This window comes from Cynocephalus volans, chromosome 4 (genome assembly GCF_027409185.1).
Source record: "Cynocephalus volans isolate mCynVol1 chromosome 4, mCynVol1.pri, whole genome shotgun sequence".
In the NCBI taxonomy this organism is placed as follows: domain Eukaryota; kingdom Metazoa; phylum Chordata; class Mammalia; order Dermoptera; family Cynocephalidae; genus Cynocephalus; species Cynocephalus volans.
Window position 1 is genome coordinate 133,724,611 of NC_084463.1, and position 20,949 is coordinate 133,745,559.

General features: G+C 43.9%; 1 protein-coding gene across 11 annotated transcripts in view; it reads left to right on the forward strand.

Moving 5' to 3' along the window:
- Window positions 1–20,949, forward strand: part of CD44 (CD44 molecule (IN blood group)) — an 84,261-nt gene that overhangs the window by 12,537 nt on the left and 50,775 nt on the right. For all 11 annotated transcript variants that reach the window (XM_063093595.1, XM_063093597.1, XM_063093599.1 and 8 more), the window contains exon 2: window positions 20,365–20,530. In XM_063093595.1, coding sequence (XP_062949665.1) covers window positions 20,365–20,530 — 166 coding nt within the window. The remainder of the gene's footprint in view (window positions 1–20,364; window positions 20,531–20,949) is intronic.

Below are 20,949 nucleotides of genomic sequence, written 5' to 3' on the forward strand. Positions count from 1 at the left end.
TGTGAAAGCCTAATTGTTTGACCTTGGGCTATTGGCTTTATCTGTCTACTACTTCAATATACTATGTGAACCACCAGGTGATAGTAATCCCTCTGCCTCCCCTAGACCTCTCCACCTTTGCTTGCTGGTGCGAAAGTGTTTTGTGCTGGTAGGCAGAAGCACGTGATATAAAATTACAAGGTCCTATTATTGCCTGAGGTAACTTTCACCTTTATCTGTGTCTCCTGTTGCTGGTGACCCCAATCATTGAAACTGTATTCTTCGGAATGCTCACCAGTCTCCTCGGAGCTGCCATCCCCTCCTTATCTAGGAGGGCCCAGTATTGGTCAGGCTTCTTTGGTTGTGCCGTTTCCTGAGGCATGCAAATGCATTCAGCTGGCGGGGGACTGGGTCCAAGAGGGGTCTTAATGCCCTTGCTGGAGTAACTCAATAAAAGTGCTAGGGACAGGAGTGGGGTGGTTATCAGATGCTTTGCTAAGGCAGATGGGTTGGCTTAGAAGGTGCAGCCTGAGCTGGGCCCATGCAGGACCACCAAAGTATGGCTCCAGAGAGGAGAAAGAGAGAAAAGACCTAAAGTGGGAAGTTATCACAGGCTAGTGACAAAAAGCCAAAGATGATGGCATGTCAGAATGGAAAAGGGTGTTAGGAATTAAGTAGCCCACTTGTTTTATTGGACAGATAAGGGAAGGAAGCTTCAAGTACTGCAAATGACTTGCCTAAGGTCACACAACTAGTTAGTAGCAAAACCCTGGTCTTCTGATTTGTCCAGCACCCTTTACATTTCCCCTTCGAGACAATGGAGGAGAGGACACTAAATAAAAGGACAGTGGACTGGTCAGGACAAGAAGACTTGGAGTGCAAAAAGAGAGTAAGACCAAGGGTCCTGGTTTTTTAGAGGCACAATGGTGCAGGTGTTTGCCCTTGGTTCTTGTTCCCCATGCACTGTCTTGCCTGTGAGTATTTGGTATTTGTCTTGATCCTTTTGACTTAATGAATATTTAGAAACCAGAAGGCCCAGAGCAACCAGCCCTGGCCTTTGCCCAGCCTCTCTGCACAATTCTACAAGTGGAGTCAACAATCAATGGTTTTCAAGTGATTCAACTGTTCACTCCACACAAATTAAATGAACACCAATATGTGCTCTCCTCTGCTAAGCATTGGGGATACAACTTTAAACAAGAGAAGCACAGTGTCCTCTTTCATGGAAGACAGAAGTAAACAACTAATAGCGCCCCTATTTAATTATACTAGTGCCCAGGTTTTTTCCTCCAACTTTTCACTCTGCCACTGCCAGCGTCTTCCCGCAGTTTATCCCTGCTCATGTTCTGAAACTGGCTCTGATGTTTCCAGTCATCCTATGAAAACAATCTATATCCAGCAGCAGGGGAAGGAATGCTTATTCACAAACATCGCTTCTTAATATGCAGGAATGGCTTTTCCAGAAGTCCCAAAGGGTGTCTATCCACCTGGTAGAGTTGTGGCTTGAGACTCTAGCGGGGCTACAGAAAAAAGGCAAAGCCAAGCCCTTGTGTTCCTGAGCCACACCCTTAACCTTTTGAGAAGACACACCTCATGGGTAGAGTTCACACAGGGGACACACAACAGTTTGAGGCTTAGATGGTCTGTGACTTATACTCAATTATAATAGCTACAACTTTATCCTTTCCTCTCCCTCACAAAAGGGGATTATATTAGGTAATAACCTTAATTCTGTAATAATTTACAAGAAATAGTCTTTTCCACACTTGAGCACTTTATTATTAGAAACTCATTACGTGCAGCCCATCTCAGTGCTGTTGGAGCTGCACCATGCATGAGGACCACTGCTCTGTAGTGATCCATTAAAAAAGACTTACAATGCCCTGATGACACCCAAAGGAAATGACCAGCTTCCCTTTTCTACTCTACTCCTAGAGTGTTTTAATGTGTGCAAAGTGTTTTTAGCTCCATTATCTAATCCAGCCCTCACATTAACTTCGTGGTTAGGATTATTTCCTCCTGTACGGGAGGGAAGTTTGATGTCTTTGTCAAGGTCACTAAAAGTCAAGGTCATAGATAATTAGTGCCAGTTTATTATTTGAACCTTAGTTTTCTACTCCCAGAGCGGATGTCCATGTATCACACTATATTGGCTCTCAGTGGACCTGATTTGTTTCAAGGAGTCTGGAATTGACTGCTGAATTTTATATTAATAATTATTCTTTCATAGGCAGGAAAAGGCCTTTCTAATAGTTTCATTGAGTCCAAAGCTCAAGGGTTCAACATCTCAGCTTTTTAATAAAACCAAAGATGGATAGGAGGGTTTTCTGGGCCAGTCCCCTGATTCCATGCCATTAGCCCAAGAATCTAACATCATAGAGGAAGGCTTTGGGATTTTTTATTTGTTTATTTGTTTTCATTTCTTTCTTTAATCACCTTTATAATTAAAGAATTTATAATCATGGCATCCAGGGATATTTAAAGATGGACCCCAAGTATGTGATTATTTCTCACAAAGGAAGGAGGCTGATTGTTTTTGGTATCTAATGATGGAAGAGCTAGAGAAAATGGATTCTATTAAACCAAAATGATTTATGCTTTATTTTGAGGGTGAATCTGACTGTGAGCCTTGTCCATCATTAGACTGGCTGGCTGGTTCTTAATAGATCCTTCAGTTCTCAGATGAAGCGGCATCTTCTCGGGGAGGCTCACCTTGGGAACAGCGAAGGCCTTGGAGAGCAAAGGCTTCCCTTTAGACTAAACTCTTGCTTCCCACAGCATCTCGCATTTCTGTTATAACATTTGTCATGCTGTGTTGTTGACCTGTTTAATGTCTGCCTTCCCCATTGAACCATAACCTCCATTGGGATAGTGACCTTATCTGCCTTATTCAATGCCTTGATCCCGGTGCTCAGCACAGCGCCCAACACATAGAGGCACTGAATGAAACCTGTTGAATGACTGAGGTTGGTCCTGGGAGTCTCTTTTCTGAAGACCTGTATCCACTTCAGTGTTGGGGTGGTTTTAGTGGGATTGTGGCTTCCCACGGTGGATTCAGACTGTGAGTTCCAAATTCAACTTTTTAAAAACTGTGCCTATCGATCTGTCTCTCTGTCTCTCTGTCTGTCTTCTATGACCTGTCTCTATCTATTTATATCTGTCATCTATCTATATCTGTTTATATCTACCTGTCACCTATCTATTATCTGTTTCTATTGGAGTAAAGACAAGTGCTTAAAAAATGAAAGAGGGTCGGCAAGAGGCCACATCTTCCCTCACTCTGTCCTTTCTCTTTGTGTCTGTGTGCCACCCCAATTCCCTCACCCCCTTCCTTAGCTGACGTCATTTAAGAAACAGTCTCTTTCCTGATTTCCTGCAAGGGCACCACCGGGGAAGCTGAATATATGCGACATCGGACCACTCAGGATGGATTTGAGAGACAGCAGGGAGGCATTTTCCTTTTAGAGATGGAGCAGCTGGGGCAAAGTTTGGGGAAGCAAGCCTTGGAAACTCCAGACTCCTTTTTGCTGGGGGCAGAGGGAGGGACTCCTTGTGGCTCCCTTCTGGGACTTGTGTGGGGAAGTTCCCTCTCCTTTCATACAAGTATCATCAGATAATCCCCAGGCTTCCTTTGGGACTGTTTCTCCTGGTATAGGAAAGAGCCCTGTTATCTTTTTGAGCTTCCTGTTCTTTATATTGTTTAGAAAGCTAAAGTCAACAGCCACTTTTGTATTTTGCATTGTTTACATTGTTAAAAACTTTGGAGAATTCATTTGCTTTCTTTACCAGATGAGCTTTCCAGACCCCCTGGACTCTCTTCAAATAGGCTGGCAAGGAATATTCTCAAAGCCAGGTTTCCCATCTTCTTCTAAAGGCTAGAATTGAGAATGTATACTCCAACCCACATAGTTGGGTCTTGGGGCTGTCACAGATGCATGACGGGGATTTGAGTCTGGGGTCCTGGGTGCTCAGAAATCAATGTGTGTCTTGGAGTTAGAGCTGTGTGTTAAGTCCTGCCACTCACTAATTATATGGATATAAGCAATTTACTTTTTTTTAAAAAAATAGAGTTTTAATACCTACAGCTTAGGATTGTGTAAGGACTGATGTGATCTTGTACATGAAGCCCTTGATAAAATGACTGGCATAGAGGAAGCGCTCAACTGTAAGTTATTTATGATCATTGTTATGATTAGACCTGTGACCTCTTCCTTCACCATTAAGCCCTCACTGTGCTCCTGCCACACTTGAGAAATGCTTCCAGCAGCCTTTGGAAGAGTTTCATTCCATTTCTGGGCAAAACATTAACTAATGAAATCTCATTTAATTTGGCGAGGAGGGCACAGCAGAGAGCTGACGCCACGTATGTGCTTACTGGAAGGACTCAGGGCTGACCGGATGAGGCAGCATGGGATGTTCTGGGAACCTTGCTTATTGCTGGAGCTGGTGAAAGCGATCAAGGGAATGCACTCCGGGTCCTGTCTTTACTTGCACAATTACAGTCAGTCTCCCAGGCTGCTTGTCTCAGCAGGACCCACCTCTCCTGCCCTCTGTCCTGGCATTGGTGTTGGAGCCGGAGGAAGAGATAGAGTTTTCCTCCCTCTCAGATGGAAGTGTTTCTGTACAGTGCTGTTCCCTGGCCTCAGAGGACAGAAGGACCCACAGAGACAGTTTAACACAGTAGCTTCCTTCTCATTCTGGAAATTTTGGAGTTTTTCAGAGCCCACTTCCTCCCCAGAAGCCTAAGCTTGGAATTTCTTGATTGCAGATGGGGAGCTAGCTTCTGAGTGTATAAAGTGCCCACCCACCAGTCGTTGGGGTGTTCAATTCTCTCATCCCCCCAAATAGCTTTAATTACCTTTAACTGCTTAGTTCTGCTCTCCTCTTAGGAAAGCGAGATCTGGCCACTCCCGGCCACACCTCTGAAGTGAGTAAGGCCTTTCACTTTTTAATAGGAGTGTTTGCATTTGTCTCGGGCCCTCACCTTGCTTTTAATTTCAAGAGAGTGTGGCATCGGACTGTCATTGAACAGATTATTAAAGCACGAACGATTTGTTCATGTTGTAAACACATTGTGAATTAAAACCTGAGTCCCCTCAGTATCAGGGAGAGCAGAGGCCAGTCATCCAAGATTTTAGCTTCCTGTGGAAGAAGAAAAGATTGACATTTAATAACTAGCTATGTCCAGTCTCTGTGCTCGTGCATAAATAGACTGTGGTCCAGTCTCTGTGTTGGTGCTTTACATATATTTATTATCTAACTCCCATCCACTTCTGTTTGAGGTAGGCAGCGAATATCTACAAAATAAGCGAATGACTGAATTTCATCAGAGCCACCTTGTGGGCTGAGAAACTGAGGCTCGTAAAGGGAAATCACTTGCCTAAAGTGGCTCAGCTCATGTGATGGGGCTGGAATTCAACTCATAGCCCCCTCTCTCTTTACACACTACACCTCAAGTTCCTATTCAGCTTTATGGGGTTTATCCTGTTCTTCCATCTCCAGAATTGGAAGCATTGAAAATTCAAGCCTTCTCCTTTTCCTAAGAATTTGGATTTTTTCTGGCTTCTTAAGAATTAAGGGGCTCCAGACAATTCAGAACTGTTGGGAGACATCTTCAGGAAAGGAGCGGGTGGGAACTTCCCTCTCCCAACTCTTCCCAAGGGCAGTGGGGCCCCCAAGACCACCAAAGATCAGGGAGCCAGGCGGGGGTGTGTCCGGACTTCCCACTGTTCAGGCTGCTCAGCAGCTCCTCAGGAGAAGATTGTCTCACCAGGCGAGGATTGTCTCAGGACTGAAGAATGGTTTGAATTGGCCCACAATGCCGAAATTCACTGCAGGGAGCGCTGGGGCTGTTTGCAGTGATTTAGAAGGAGTCTCTCTAAGGAAATTAGCAAGTCTGCTGCGTGTCTCTTAATTGAAACCACTCTTTCCCTTTAGCTTCTACGGGGCAAGTTGTAGTCTCTGTGTGCTGAAAGGCATCTATTTGGTGTAATCTGAGAGCAGGATGCTGGTTACACTCTCTTTCTTGTTTAGTCTATTGTTTCTTTTTACTGGCCAGTCCACCCTGCCTGACACATTCATTGCACCACAGCCGCCTTGGCACCACAGTGAAATGCCACTACTCTGCAGGCAGGAGGGAGTCACTCGGGTTTCTGGAGTGTTAGAGAGTGAGTGAGAAAGAAATGTAAACTTCTAGAGGCAGAGGGCTGGGATGGCTGGGGCCTGATCCAACTCCTTCCTTGTTTGATAAAGAAAAGGAGGCCGAGGGAGATGAAGTGAGCTCTCCGGGTACTCACGACTTACCGGGAAGAAGCCTGGGGCTAAACTCCAGGTCACTGACATTCAACCTAATGCTTTTCCTACTAAACTAAAGAAACATTTATTGAGCACCAGCTGTATGTCAGACACTGTAGAGATGTAGGGGTGAGTAAGGCATGGTCCCAATGGAACCCACTTTGATTACATCAATTAGTACCATTTGAGGCAGGCTTCTTCCTGGAATCATGTTTGATAGGTGGACTCTTTCTAATCTATCCTATCCTACCCCATCATCTATCATTTGTCATCCAGCTATCTATCTCTCTCCCAAATCTATCCTATCTATCCTATCATCTATCTATCTATTTATCAAGAGAGAACACATATTATCTACAGTAAGAGCCTACATGTCTAGATAAGCAGGCTCCTGGCTGTTAATTAAATAGAGGTCTGGAGGTCTTCAGTGGCTGTGACCGAGTATATAGTGAGTGGCTAAACAGTTAATCAAGCATTAAGTTAAAGCAAGAGGCACTTGACACACGCTTTAATCTTTAAGGTGATCGGCTAGTATCTATCAAATACCAGGCACTTTGCTAAGAGTCAGTTCCTTTGATAAGTGCTTTAGGTGCATTTCCTCATTTAATCCTTAAAAGCATCCCATGAGGAAGGCCTGACTTTCAATTTCCCGATGAAAAACTGAGGCTTAAAGGTTCAGAAAACATGGCACTCAGAACATCCCACAAGAGCTCAAGCTGGGACTTGGACTCAAGTCTTCCTGCTATGAAGGACTATGAGCGTGGCCACTGTGATCTCACATTACCATGGGGGTAAACCCTTGTAGTAACTAGTTACCCGTATCTGTGAAGTAATGGATGGCGTAGATGTCCAGGGGGTGGGGGACAGGAGAGTTTTGGAGCCCTGAGGGCTTGGGAGTGGACACATCACACTTGCACTCTGCTGGACTGCCCTGCAGCTCTCTGTTTGGTTTGCCTTGAATTTCTGCCCAAGACCCAGAAGGGGCAGATGCAGTCCCAGTTACCAACTCTGTACCCTGCTTATGACTTAAATGGAACTCTTTTCCTCAAAGCCAGGTCACTCACTTGCTGTAGCCTTTGCCTTCCAAGTCTAACCCATTAAGCACAAATTCTAGGGACTTCTTATGGACACTGGAAGGCAAAGATGAATTCTAAATCTGATTTAATCTTTGGGGGCGGGAGTCGAAGGGGGTGTAGTTTATTTCTTTTTGCCAGTTATCTGATCCAACCAAAAGCTCCATAATCAATAACATATGCCCATAAGTTTGTAGAAAAGTGGGCATCAGGTCACACTGGCCACCTGTCAAAGCAGCCCCTGTCATTCTCTATTCTAATATCCTCTTTTAGTTTCTGTATAGCTCTATCGGTACCTGAAATTACCTGACTCATGTGTTAATGGTTTACCTGCACACTGTCTCCTCACATTGGAAGGTAAGCTCTTTCAGGGCAGGGATCTTGTCTGTCTCCCCAGCACCCAGGATCACATCTGGCACATTTATCCACATCTTATAGAAGGTGCTATTAATCGACACCTTGCGCCATATGCCTTAGGGACCAATGGTGCTTTGGGAGGCACAGATTTCATAGAAGAGGTCCACTTATCCTCACCTGTTGTTTCTGAGCTCCTCTCCAATGTCTGTGATGAAAGAATGGGCTTCCATCAGGTGTGGACGCTTGTCATGTTCAGTGGTCGTCTGTTTGAAGGAAAATCAAGACCACATTTTTTTGAAAACTTCATAGAAGAGTCATTTGTAACTTCTCTGTTTCCAAGCCTCTGGATCTCTGGCTGGGTCATGCTCCTTAAAATCAGGAAGTTGTGTTTGGCCCACTCCAGCTGAGCATGAAGTGGTAAAGATTTCGGTCCAAACCCTGTGACTTGTCAGAAATGACTTCTCTGGAGCTTGGCCTTTGAGGCTGGCATCTGTTGTTACAGATGAGATTTCACAGACTGAAAGCATAGGAAGAGGTGTGAATTACAAGCTAATAGTTCACAGGGTGATTAGAACTGTACTAATCCTGAAAATCTTTTGGCCTAGTTCTTAAAAATATCCCCACAATTCAGTCTATCCCTCTGTTGGGCTTCTGCTTAGAAATGTTGTATCGCTCTCAAAAGCATCTGAAGAACTAATAGTAAGTAGGGTTCTGGGACTGGGACGGAGACCCCACCTCTGGAAAGCATACACACACACGCACACACACACACACACCCATGTTCACTTTAGCACTTGAGAGTAAAAGAGAGAGAGAATAAAAAGAGAGACTGAGTTGTTAAAATGTGGCCTTGCAATTCATGAGCCCTCTGAATTTGGAGTCAGTGGAAATCTAGAACTCTACTTAGTAATGTGCAGTGTTTTGTTGTTGTAAATAAATATTTTTGCAGCTATGTCATTTTGCTGCTGTTGAGTTTGAAAGGAAAAGGCTAACTTAAAGGCATGAATCTTGTTCTGTTTCAGTCCACCTATAAGTCAGTATTGGTTGAAAGGTGAATTATAGGGAAAGGGCTACTGGCAACCAAGCATCAGGGTTTATGAATGACTGAAGTTTCTCATAAACTGTAGCATACTCATGGTTATTCCTAGAAAAGCACGCACACTCACTCACTTACATTCTGATAAGCTTTTCTGAATGACAGGGAAAGAGGCCACTAGGGATTATGAGGCACCTAGTGCCCACTGAAATGTGTCTGGTTATCCCCACTATGAATCGAAGTGGTGATATGGGGGGAAGGGGTAAAAAACCATTAGTCTATGGAGTATCTGAACTGGAGACCATCTGTTAAGGGAATAATAGACGTCCAGGCAGAAGGTCAGCCCAGTTTAGGCACAGGCCTCTTAAGTCCCAGTTCAGGGATAATTTTTCCAGGAAATTCTCTTTTGGTCTGTTAGCTACCTCCTAGGAGGAGAAAGTGGTAATCAGCTTCCATCCACCAGCTCTATTTGCATGGCATTAGCAAATATTAACCTAGTGGGGTTCAAATGATCTGGGAAGAGGCATGGTTCTGCTTCTCACCTAGAACTTCCTGAAGTTAAAGTGCATCAGAGAAGGAGGCATTTGCATGTGGTGGCTAAGAAAGAAAGGATCAGTCTGTCTGACCCCCTAATAGTGCAACCTTGGACCTCTCTCAGCCTCAGCTTTCCTATTTGTGTAAAGGTTTGATGACAATAATAGTACTTATTTCATACGACTATTGTGTGGTTTGAATGAGCTGGTCTGTGTGAAGCACCTGGCACAGAGCCCAACACATAGTAGGTGTTGTATTAGTGTTAATATTACCCAGAGGCCCAGCCAGGGGCTCAGCAGTAGGAGCTGTTGGATCTTGAGTATCGTAACCACACACTTCACCCCACAATGCACTTGCATTTCAAGCCACCAGTATGAGAATCTGCATGTCAGAGAGGTGTGGCTTTGGTAAACTGAGTCTTGGCTAACTCCATGTCAGAGACCAGTTGTTGTCCAAAGGTTAGACTCCTGGCTCTTGCCACATTCGTAGTAGAATGTTGGGTTGGCTATCCACTCAGCCTCACTTATTTCATCTGTAAAATGGGGGTGATCATTTGACCTCTCAAGCTGCTCTGAGAATCACATGGTATAACATCGGTTAAGGCACGTAGACTAATATCGGACACAGAATAGCAGCTCCATATATTCCAGAATCTTTTCCTTCTCACTTGAGAAGATGCTGAAAAGGTGGGCAAGAGGAAAGAGCATTTAAGCTGGTCTCTGTGGGAGCTGGTGGTGGCATTTTGCTCCTCTGCATCTGGATGGCTCTGCCTTGAAGGACAGCAATCTTCACTTCAGTTTCTGATTTTATAAATCTTGTTGAGTCCACTGTGTACCCAGTCCTGGTCCCTGTAGAATAGGATTGGAAGTTCTGACTTTGCTATCTCCTCTCTGCAGGGTGAACTGGGGACAATCTTTATGAAGAACTTTAAGTTGCAGGGTACTTTTATTCTTGATAGAGAGGGGGAAAATACAAAAAATAACAACACTAATCATGTATGACTTAGAAAGCATTTTTACATAGTGCATTTCACTGGGGCTGCAACCTTTGTTAACTAACACTCTGATTCTCTATTTTCACAGCTATCACTTGCCCTCCCGGGACATTGAAGGACTTACTAAAGAGTGGTTATCATTGCTTTGATTGGGTCCTACCACAGTGCTTTCCACGCTGGTCCACCAAGCCTCCTAGGGCATTGTGGAGGGGGCCAGGACCATTGGTGGGGTGGGGTGGGTGCTGGACAAGAATGAACAGCTGGTGGATTGAGGCTCTGCCTGTGCCCTTGCATCCTCACTCCAGCTCCCACTGGGACCGCTCTACTTTTAGCTGTCTTAAATATTGTGGTCTGACAAGACATCACGGTGAGGAGGGGAAGAAGAGTCTAAAAACCATCACTCTCCTCTCTGAGTGCTACTACCACTGGTCGCCTTTGCCTGTGGAAAACCCAAGTTGAAAGGGCAGTACCATGGGGTAATGGAGAAAATCAGTAGCCATGGAAAATTTGAGTTGAGGTCTGGGTTTATCAAACACTTCATAAGACTTTGAGTCTCTGAATCCTTTGTTCCTCAATTCCTTCGTCTGTAAAATGGGTCTGTAGTACTTACCGTCTGGGTCTCACAGGGCTACCTTAGGGTGTGGAACTGCTTCATAATTGGTGAAGGAAACTCCTACATGGCAAGATTATCAAAGCCTGCTGTAACAGAATGCTGATCCACTCTTCTGAGAGTGGAGCCTAAATGTGTCATAATTCATATGGGATTTTTGAGAAGCTTTCTGAGATTTTAATACTTTCTCAGGTATGCATATCAGCCCTCCTCCTTTTACCCCACAAGCTTGAAGGATTTCCTAACTTCTTATTTCATCCTGGGAGGTAGGAAGGCTAGGCTGTATCCTGAAGATAGAATGCTACAGTGAATTATTCAAGGTCACATAGTTTATAATTAACAGGATTTAGTCTAGAACCAGTGCATCCTACTCCCACATGGGGACCTCTCACTCATCAGCATGTCAGTGACCCATTCATCACCCCTGAAATACCAATGTTACCTGTGAATAACAGTTTCTCAGCCCACCTCAACTCTCAAAAGGTACTTCCCACAAACTAAAGTTAACCAGTTTCTCAAAGTGCCAGCTACAGACCAGGGCAGAAACTGTACACAAATTAGGTGATGTAACAGTAATTGTAACTACCCAGAAAAATAAATGTAATTACAAAACAAAGTGGAGCCATCTTTGTTCCTCCTTATAACAGGAAAAACCCTATGTGGGCCCCTGAGATGCTTTTTGACTGTATTTACCACATCCTGAGTTTGTGCTAGTCAATCTGCTAAATCAATAAGATCCAGAAAAGAAGAAAACAAAGGTTTTGAGGCCAGAGAATTTCCTGATCGTCATGGTAACACACAGGTGTACACACTGTGGTTTCTCTCCCTGGAGACTTGCTCCCCAAAGACCGTTTGGCCTTACTGAGTTCTTGGGCAGAGAATCAACAGTTCTGGGGCACACACTCTCCTTTGCCAGAAAGACTTGGTTGAACCCAGGACTAGGAGTGGGGGGGTCTAAACAGATTCTCCATACCCTCTCTCACCCCAAATCCCCATCATTGAAAGGAGGAAGGGACAGGGCCTCTCCTCAAACTCTGAGAACAACCCAAGAGCTCTCTACACTGTACATTGGTTGGTTGTTTGGGGGCCTTGGCTGAAGGGCCAGAGAAACAGCTGAGAGAACCCTTTAGATTCTTCTCCAATAGAATGGCTGTGATGAGCTCCTGTTGGTTCAGTGTTGGCTGCCACGACAGGCTCCATGCTCCACAGACAAGAGGCTGAGAGGTCAGGGGGTCCATCCAGGCGCCAAGAAGTTGGGGTACATTTCCTTTCTCAGTGCCAAGAGATGAATAGCTCAGTTGAAAGCAACCCAGAACACATTCTGGAGGAAGTTCTCTGGGTATGATTGGGTATGACTGTTTTCCCTGCTCATTAAATGCTCAGCTGCCTCCAGGGTAATTCCAGGAGAGACTGAGTCACTCAAGACTCATGGTCTGCACTGGGCAGCCAAAGGCGATTCGGCCACCAAGTGTGATTTTGGCCTCATTCAGAAGTGGATGCTGAACAATACTCCCTTTCACTGGGTGCCTATCACATGGGCATCAGGAGATGGGGGTGAGTGATGTGGGGGCAAGGGGAGGGCTGCCAGGACTGGCGGGCCTGGGTGGCAACAGGGGCTATAATAGCTAGAAGGACTTCCAGATGGAAACTTCCAAATGGAAATGGGCTTTGAAGACATCAAACAGATGAAGAGCAGGAAGATTTCTTCATGTCCTGTTAAGACAGTGGGTTGCGGCTTTATTGAGAACAGCTTGCTCAGACCTCTTATAAAAGACCATTCGGTAGTAAGAGCACTGAACTGAGAGTCAGGAATCTGCAGTTACAGACCCAGGAGGTTCTGCTTTTCTCATGAACTGGCTGGGAGATCAGTCCTTTGTGATTTTATTTTCTCTTGTGTCACAAGAGAATTTGGTTAGAAGCTTTCCATTGTCCCTCGTGGCTTTAAACATGGATGATCCAATTAGCAATAATGCTTAAAAATAAATGAATAAAATAAAACCCCAAATTGGCCTGTCTCCTCCCTATTTCTGATTAGAATCAGCTCAGTTAGGTTTATGAATTGCATAATCTGTTTTGGACATGAGCTCAGCGAATCAGAGGACAGAAATAGAATCCTGGCTTTTTAATTATAAACACTCTTATATGAAAAATGTGGAGAGCTCACCAATGCTTTTGGCTGCCTTTGCCCAAGAAGTTTGCATGTGGCTGGCTCCCAGGAGCTCAGTCAATGGGGAAGCAACTAGTCTAAGTGCCTTGCTCCAGCTGCATCAACCTGGGGTCTTAGCTTGGTCTGTTTAGCTCTTTGGATTTGCCAATAGACATATCAAAATGTCACAAGGACAGCCTATGGTGTGGCAACCTGGCCTTGGGCCAACCCTTAGTCCCAAGGTCCTCTCCTCATTAGCCCTACCTGATGGTGGCCAGAGCATTGAGACTATAAAGGGCTGGAAGAGTGCTATAGCTAGGGTTGGATTCTCTAAATTCTCAAGGGTATCATGAGAAGACCAACAGGTAGAATCAGAGAGAGCTAGGTAGCCAACCCACAGCTTGGGAAAGCCAGTGAACATCGAGACTTTAGAGTGTTCTCTGACTGAGGGGACAGGGTGGGAGATCCATTAGTGAGATGTTTTTCACTGAAGCCTTACCAAGCCCTTGGGCAAAGGGTCTGGGTGGCAGCAGGGGCCGTTATAAGCCCTGTGGTCCGGTATCAAGGGACCTCTGATCTTCAAATAATATTCAATAAGCTCAAATTCTTCTCTTTAGAGCTCTATTTTAATGACCGCCTCTCCATACTTTAAAAACCATATGGAGAGTAAGTGGGTCTCCTGTAGTTTTAGTATCCATCCTGTGCATATACTACACATTAACACTGTGAGGGGGTCAGCCAGACTGCCCGGTCTGAAACCTGGGTTCACCCGTGACCACCTCAATTACTTACGTCTTCTCAATGAATCAATTATGTCACATGTAAGATGGGGCTAATAAAAGTGCTTACCACATAGATTCAATGAAGTATTAGTTGTAAAATGTTGAAAACCTTGAAGCCGGAAGAGATGCTGAGTAACTGCTCACTGTTCTCACAGCCTGTGGTACGTGAGCTGTGGGAATCAGACAGGTCACCCGCCTTGTTCCCATCTGCAAGATAAAGCAACTTCTCCATACACCTAGCCTCCTCTGGGACCAAATCAGTAGGAAAAAAACCTAATTCTGCCTCTTCTCTTCTGAGGAGATGACAGATAGGGACCAGGCACATCTGGGTGGCTCATGTTACAGAACAAATTAATTTATTTTGGACCATTTGGGGAAGTCTGGTTTGTAGAACTGACAGTCCTCTCTTCGTGTCCACAGCGTGATTGTAGTTTGTCTTCTGGTGGTCTTCATGTGGGATACAGTGTGTACGCCATCCTCAGAAGATCTGGCCTCAGAAATGGCCCTGGGGCCGTGTGAACAGGCTGTGCCCATTGCTGTGATGACAGCTTGAGAGTTCAAAAGAATTAAGCCAGTTACAAAATGGGAAGATCGTCTCTGAAATATTTGCTCCCAGAGAAAACAGCAAATGTTCACAGAAGCAAAGCTTCAGGTCAAAGACATTTTACGAGTCCAGTAGGGAATTCTTAACAAAGCCCAGCAGGTGATTCTTCAGATATGATGTGGAGAAGGGACCTGACTGATGACCTGTTTTGCATCCTGTAAGTCTGGTTGTCCTGTAGGTAGGCCAGAAAGAGAACATTCATTTATTTGTTCATTCATTTTTTCATTCATTCATTTATTCAACATTTGCCCACCATGTGCAGCTATACTAGATACTGGGATACAGTGGTGGGGAAGAGAGACACAGTTCCAGCTGTCATGAAGTCCACAGGGAAGTTCCAAAATTCCAGAATGCTGGAATTTCTTTTCTTTTCTTTCTTTCTTTCTTTTTCTTTTTTTTCTTTTCTTTTCTTTCCTTTTTTTTTTTTTTTGTCAGCTGGCCAGTACAGGGATCTAACCCTGGACCTTGGTGTTATAGCACCACACTGTAACCAACTGAGCTAACTGGCCATCCCTGAATGGTGGAATTTCTGATTACTAAAGAGACCTTGGAGATAACAATTTCTTGTAATTCTTCACCTGGTTGTGTCACAGACTTCTTTGAGAAACCTAGTGAAATCCAAGGACACTGCTCCACCCAAACACCTGCACATGTGCACACATGCACACACACACACGTACACACACACATAGTTTCACATGCAATCTCACAGGTTCACAGACCCCTTGAAGAGCAGCTCCTGGATTCTAGGTTGAAAACCTCTTGTCACCCAGCTCCATCACTAGCCTGCTGTGTGATCCACCCTACTCACCTCTCAGGAAAGTTTGGGAACGTAGATAATGGCACCTTGGGTGAAAATTACACATTGCTCTGCTCCCAGCAGTCTATTGTGATTTTCTACAATTTGGGAAATGACTGGGAGGATCAAGAAGCTATTCCTTTCAGGCCCTATGATCTAGGCAAAGTTTTGAAAGGCGTTGGGGTGATTTTATTAGAGAGGTCTATTTTCCTTAATCTGAGGCTTAGGGCAAACTGTAGATAAGATTAATGATGTTCTGGGTTGGCTATGTTTTATCTAAGTGAGAATGAATTTAATCAGCAGCCTGTATGGCAGACAGCATAGCACAGAGGTTAGACCCCTGGCTCTCCACTTGAATGACTTTGGGCAAGTTACTTCATGGCTTTGTGCCTCAGTTTCCTCATCTCTAAAATGGGTTTGATGATAGTGCCTACCTCAAATAGTTTGGTTTTTTTTTTTTTTTTTTTTTGCATCTGGCCAGTATAGGCTTCTGAACCCTTGACATTTGTGTTACATATAACACTACACTCTAACCAACTGAGCTAACACGCCAGCCCTCATATAATTTTTATGAGAATTAAATCAGCAGAAATATGTAAGGCACGTAATAAGTGTGTAATAATGCTTGGCTCTCATTATGAAGTATCAAACACCATATCTTATCAAGTGGGATAAGATTTGACACATCTTATCTCATTTAATAGTCCCATAAATCCTGACGGAGTGGTATAGTCATTCTATTAAGGAGGAGGCTGAGTGTCAGAGAGGTTAAGTAACTAACTAGCTGTGTAACCTGGAGCAAGTGGCAGGGGTGGGATTTGAACCAGCACTGGTCAGGTCCAAACTGGGCTGAGTTACCAACTTTCATATGAGTTTGGTGCTACAGACTAGCTTTATAGAACAAAGAAACTCTCTTGGAGCACTTGTCTCTCCATGTGTGCAGACAAGGTCCCTGGACGCTGGGCCCCTGTCCCCTCTGTCCTGCCCATGGCCTTATGGCAACGAGCACCCTAAAGGCCTGCTGGCCTTCCTTCCTCAGGGAGGCTGTCTCTGAGTTTGGAAGTGGCCTCAACAAACAGTCAGTATTTTCCGTTGGGTCCATTCCATCTCTCAGAGGGAGGGACTTGGGACAGTTTAGTCATTACATGATACAGAGATTTATTGGGGACCAGAGGGCTCAATGGAAAACGTTCTTGATTCCTTTCCAGTTGGAAAGGCTTGTTTGAGGGATGCAATTGGCCGTTTAATATTAGCCTCTTCAGTCAAAGTGGATCCATAGTCACAGAGGTGTGTGTTTCTCAGGAGAGACACACAGACATCTTGGGAGTCCTGCCCCTCGGCAGTGGTTTGCAGCATTGCCAGGCACTGGCCCCCGTCCAGCGATGTGCCAGGGTCCATGGCTACTCACACCTCAACCTTACTTTAATTCTACTTACATCTTGGGAATATTGTCAGCTATGCCTGGGAGGGTTGAAAGGTCATAGAAATTTACCTAAATTGGGGTTAGAAGTAGTAGACTTGTGGATAAGCCGATGGGCTCTTGGTGCTCAGATTGGGTTTGAATCTTGGCTTTACCATTACTACCTCTGTGAAGCTGGGCATAATTCTTCATTTCTTCCGTTCTATGTGCTTTAGTTTCTATATATGGAAAGTGTGAATAATAATTTAACTTGCTTCATAGGATTGTCTTAAGGACAAAATGAATTAATACCTGTAAAGTGCTTAGAAGAGTGCCTGGCATATTTATAATAAATGCACGATAAGTATTAGCTACTATTATTGCTGTTAGTATTATTAACTAATACCAGCAATTAATAATTTGGGTTTGCATAAGTGTCAAAGAAGCCTATTGGAATGTCTTCATAAATTATCAGGGCTGAAATGATACAGAGCCCTGAAAGCTTGGGTACCCTTTACAGTAAGAGGGACCAGAGGAGAGGGACTGTGAAAATTCATAGGATAGTTGACCTGAAATGAAGTATTGGGCTCCATCTTTAAAATTTCTAAATGGCTAGATGCCATCAGAGTTAGGATTTGGACCTTTTTCATGGATTAAGATCAATGTAAACTGTGGAGTTTTCACTTTGCCTAGAATTTCTTCAAAGCAGCCCTTTGCAAGATGCCTACAATATGCCACACCCTGTTTAAGCCTCCAAGTCAAGAAAGGCTGAAAGTTGAATTTATCTGTTTCATCCTGCCTTGGCTGACCACAAGCAGGCACTCACTTGCAATCACACATACAGACATGCACAGTGCCCCCATGTATTGTCTACAAAGTTATGTTGGCCTCTGCACGTGAAACTCAAGGAATTTTACTGAAAAGTCTCAGCCTGAATTGGTTTCTTTTGCATTTGCATATTCTGTATGTCAGGTGGCAAGTTGGAATTGATTGCGATAAGAAAGAAACTGCCATTCAGCTCCAAACCACCGTGCATGCCTCAGACTTTATTTTTAACCTGGAAGCAGCCACCTGGCCCAGGAGCAGACAGGTAGTTTTCCTCTCTTGGCATCCCACCGAGTCTCCCCTTTTGGCCTTACCTCCAAGAAGCTCCTCCTTTGTATGCTGGACAAGGAGAGCCCCTGGAAGGGCTGTCACTCAGAGTGACAGTTTCCCTTTATGAGATTGGCCAACCGAGCTCAAAACTGAAAATGTCAGTAAAAACAAACAGAATTGCAAAAGGGCCTTGTGCATTTCCTCTTCTGTGCTCTCATCACCTCATCAGTCAAGTGTTGCACATAGACTCCCCCCAAATTAACTGCACAGAAACACGGTCCTGATTTTTTTTTTAAAAGCACCCACGTGCTAGTGAAACAAACAGAAGAAAAATAACTGTCATTGGTTTATGTCTTTTCAAGCTCCACTTCTTGTTTCTGCTTTTACTATTCTCAGAATCAAGGAGGATACTACAGAATTTTAACAGTTCTCTTATCTGATTTTGCATTTGTCAGATACTGTTTTCTAGTGGTTGGAACCTGCTTCCCGTTCAGAAAGGAGAATGCAGTTGTTGCCTGTACAATTCAGTAATAGTAATCCTATCTTTGTCCACTTAACCATTGTTTAGGTGTGCCTCTCCTTTTTTTCTTCACCTGCTGTAATGAGGTGAAAGGATCCTTGGGCACAGAGCAAAGTGGTTCACATCATGGGTTTTGGTGTTAAAGAGACCTGAGATGGATTTCCGTCTCTGCCACTCACTAGCGGGGTGACTTTGGGAATTCTTCTAATTTTTCTGAGTTTCAGTTTCTTCACCTATAAATAATACACACATACATAAAATTCACCTCTCAGGGTTCTGGTGAAGATGATGCAACAAGAACCCCAAAGGTGCTGGGTACCCAGGGACACTGCAGTAATAGGTCTCCATTCCCACTGCTGTCAGCTCAGAAATGTAGAACAAAGAAACTGGGATTTAGAAAGGAGATGATAGGCTCTAGACAGAAATTCTCACTCCTTGGGCAGCTCACTTCTCTGAGCCTCAATTTTCTCATTGGTTAATAAGTATAATCCTACCAGCCTCCTTTGAATCTGCCCAAGGGAGAGAGATGGAGTCTGGATTACAGCCAGTGATCTGATTCCCGACCCGGCTCTTAATAAAATGGTACTTGGCTTGGCAGCTGGGCCATGTGGTGAGCCCAGGAAAATGTCGACATCTCCTTAGAGAGGTACTGTCATTAAGGCCCAAGGAAGTGCTCGAGAGGAATCAAGCTTCACCAGGACAGTTTCAATGGCTTAACCTTTCTGTGTGGAGTTTACTCAAGTACAAAACAGAATAATATAATCCCAGAAGAATAATGAGTTTTTAATTAAGGTCTTTGAAGTCTTTTGAGATTGTTACACAAGATCAGGTAGGACAGGGTGATTTCCAGATCCCTCTCAAGATTTCAGATTAATGTCTGCAAAATGCACAAAAGGCCTTGTATTAAATAATTCTACCCAGTTTTTAGCAGTTGGGCTTCATTTTCCATGCCACTAACTCTTGGGAGCAAGCAGCAGCTCTTAGATCTGTCAATATATTAAAAGTGTGTTTTTAAGGAGATTTGAATGCATCATTCATTTATTTGACAAATACTTGTTGAGCATCTACTGTCTGTCGGGCACTGTTGGTGTTAGAGATACAGCAGCAAACAAGGAAAAGGCCCTTACTTTCTCAGAGCTTTCCTTGCAGGAATGGGACACAAACAATAACCTAATGCACAGAAAGATTTTTTTAAAAAGGTGTGAAGACACAAAAACCAGGTGAGATGAAGTAGAAGCTAGGTATTGGATAAGGGTGTTCAGGAAAGGACTCTAGGAGGAGGTGATATGGAGTTGAAATTCTGAGTGACAGAATGAGCCACCCATGTGACTGTCTGAGGATGGAACATTCCAGATAGAGGGGAAGGCAGATAAAAACGTTGTAAGTTGGGAAGGAGCTCAGTGTCTGAGGGAATTGAAGGAAAGCTTTGTGCTTAGAGCACTGCAAGCTACTTTGAAGACAGAGAGGGAGACAGGAGCCAGATCACGTTGGTCTTGGCCATGAGAAGAAAATTTATTCTGGGTGCATCTAGAAGCCATTGGAGGTTGTAAGCCACAGAGTGACACCATCTGATTGTGGGAAAATGCTTATGCTCATAATACAAGATTAAATGGAAGATTCCCAAATCTAGAACTGTATATTTATTGTTTCACCTATGCAAGCATTTTATATCATGTGTGTGTGTGTGTGTGTGTGTGTGTGTGTGTGTGTGTGTGTGTGTGTGTGTGTGTGTGTGTGTGTGTATTCAGTAAACAAACCAGAAGAACATACAGCAAAATGTTTGCTGTAGTTTTCTTAGTGGTAGAATTGTTTTCCTTTATTACCTCCCTGCATTTTGTAAGTTTTCCATGTGTTTGTATTACTTCAATAATCAGAAATAAATCATATGCTTTTTCAAAACTTTGTTTTAGTGCAACAACACATTTCCAATGGAAAGAATGTAAGAGTGATGCTACTTTTCCATGTCTTATCTCAGATTTGAGCTCAATGTAATGGTGCATTGGAATGCTGGAGTGAATTTTGAAGGCTCTGGCCAGTAGAGAAGTTTATTTGCTTTTTTAATGAGTCTACCCTAAAACAAATTTCTTACAGTTCTCAAATTATTTATACAAAAGAATCTAACATTTCTGTTTCATTCTATAGATCTGAATATAACCTGCCGCTATGCAGGTGTATTCCATGTGGAGAAAAATGGTCGCTACAGCATCTCTCGGACGGAGGCACCTGACCTCTGCAAGGCTTTCAATAGCACCCTGCCCACGATGGAGCAGATGGAGGTAGCCCTGAAACATGGGTTTGAGACCTGCAGGTAAGAGACCAGCACCGCCCACTGGGGAGAGTTGGTGGCCTGGGCCCAGGGGGTGGGGCTTAGAACTGGAAGGCTCCTCCCTGGCAAACAAAAATAGGACAGTTCACCACCACATGACCAGCCCTACAAGAAACCCTCAAGGGAGTACTTCATCTGGAGTAATCCAAAAAATGAGAACTACTTCCATGAATACACAAGAACAAAATACATAAAAATGCAAATGAGAAACAGAAACTGTATCTTACCACCTCAAAAAACCAAACACACCAAAGAAAAAACAATAAAAGGGGAAGAAAGAAACATAAGATGAATAGTTTATTGCCTAAAGAGTTGGCCGCACCTATTAATTTGGCCAAGTCAATCTGGAATCTGTGTGACAACTGGAATTTAAAGTCAACTAAAGACACCTTTGTGAATCA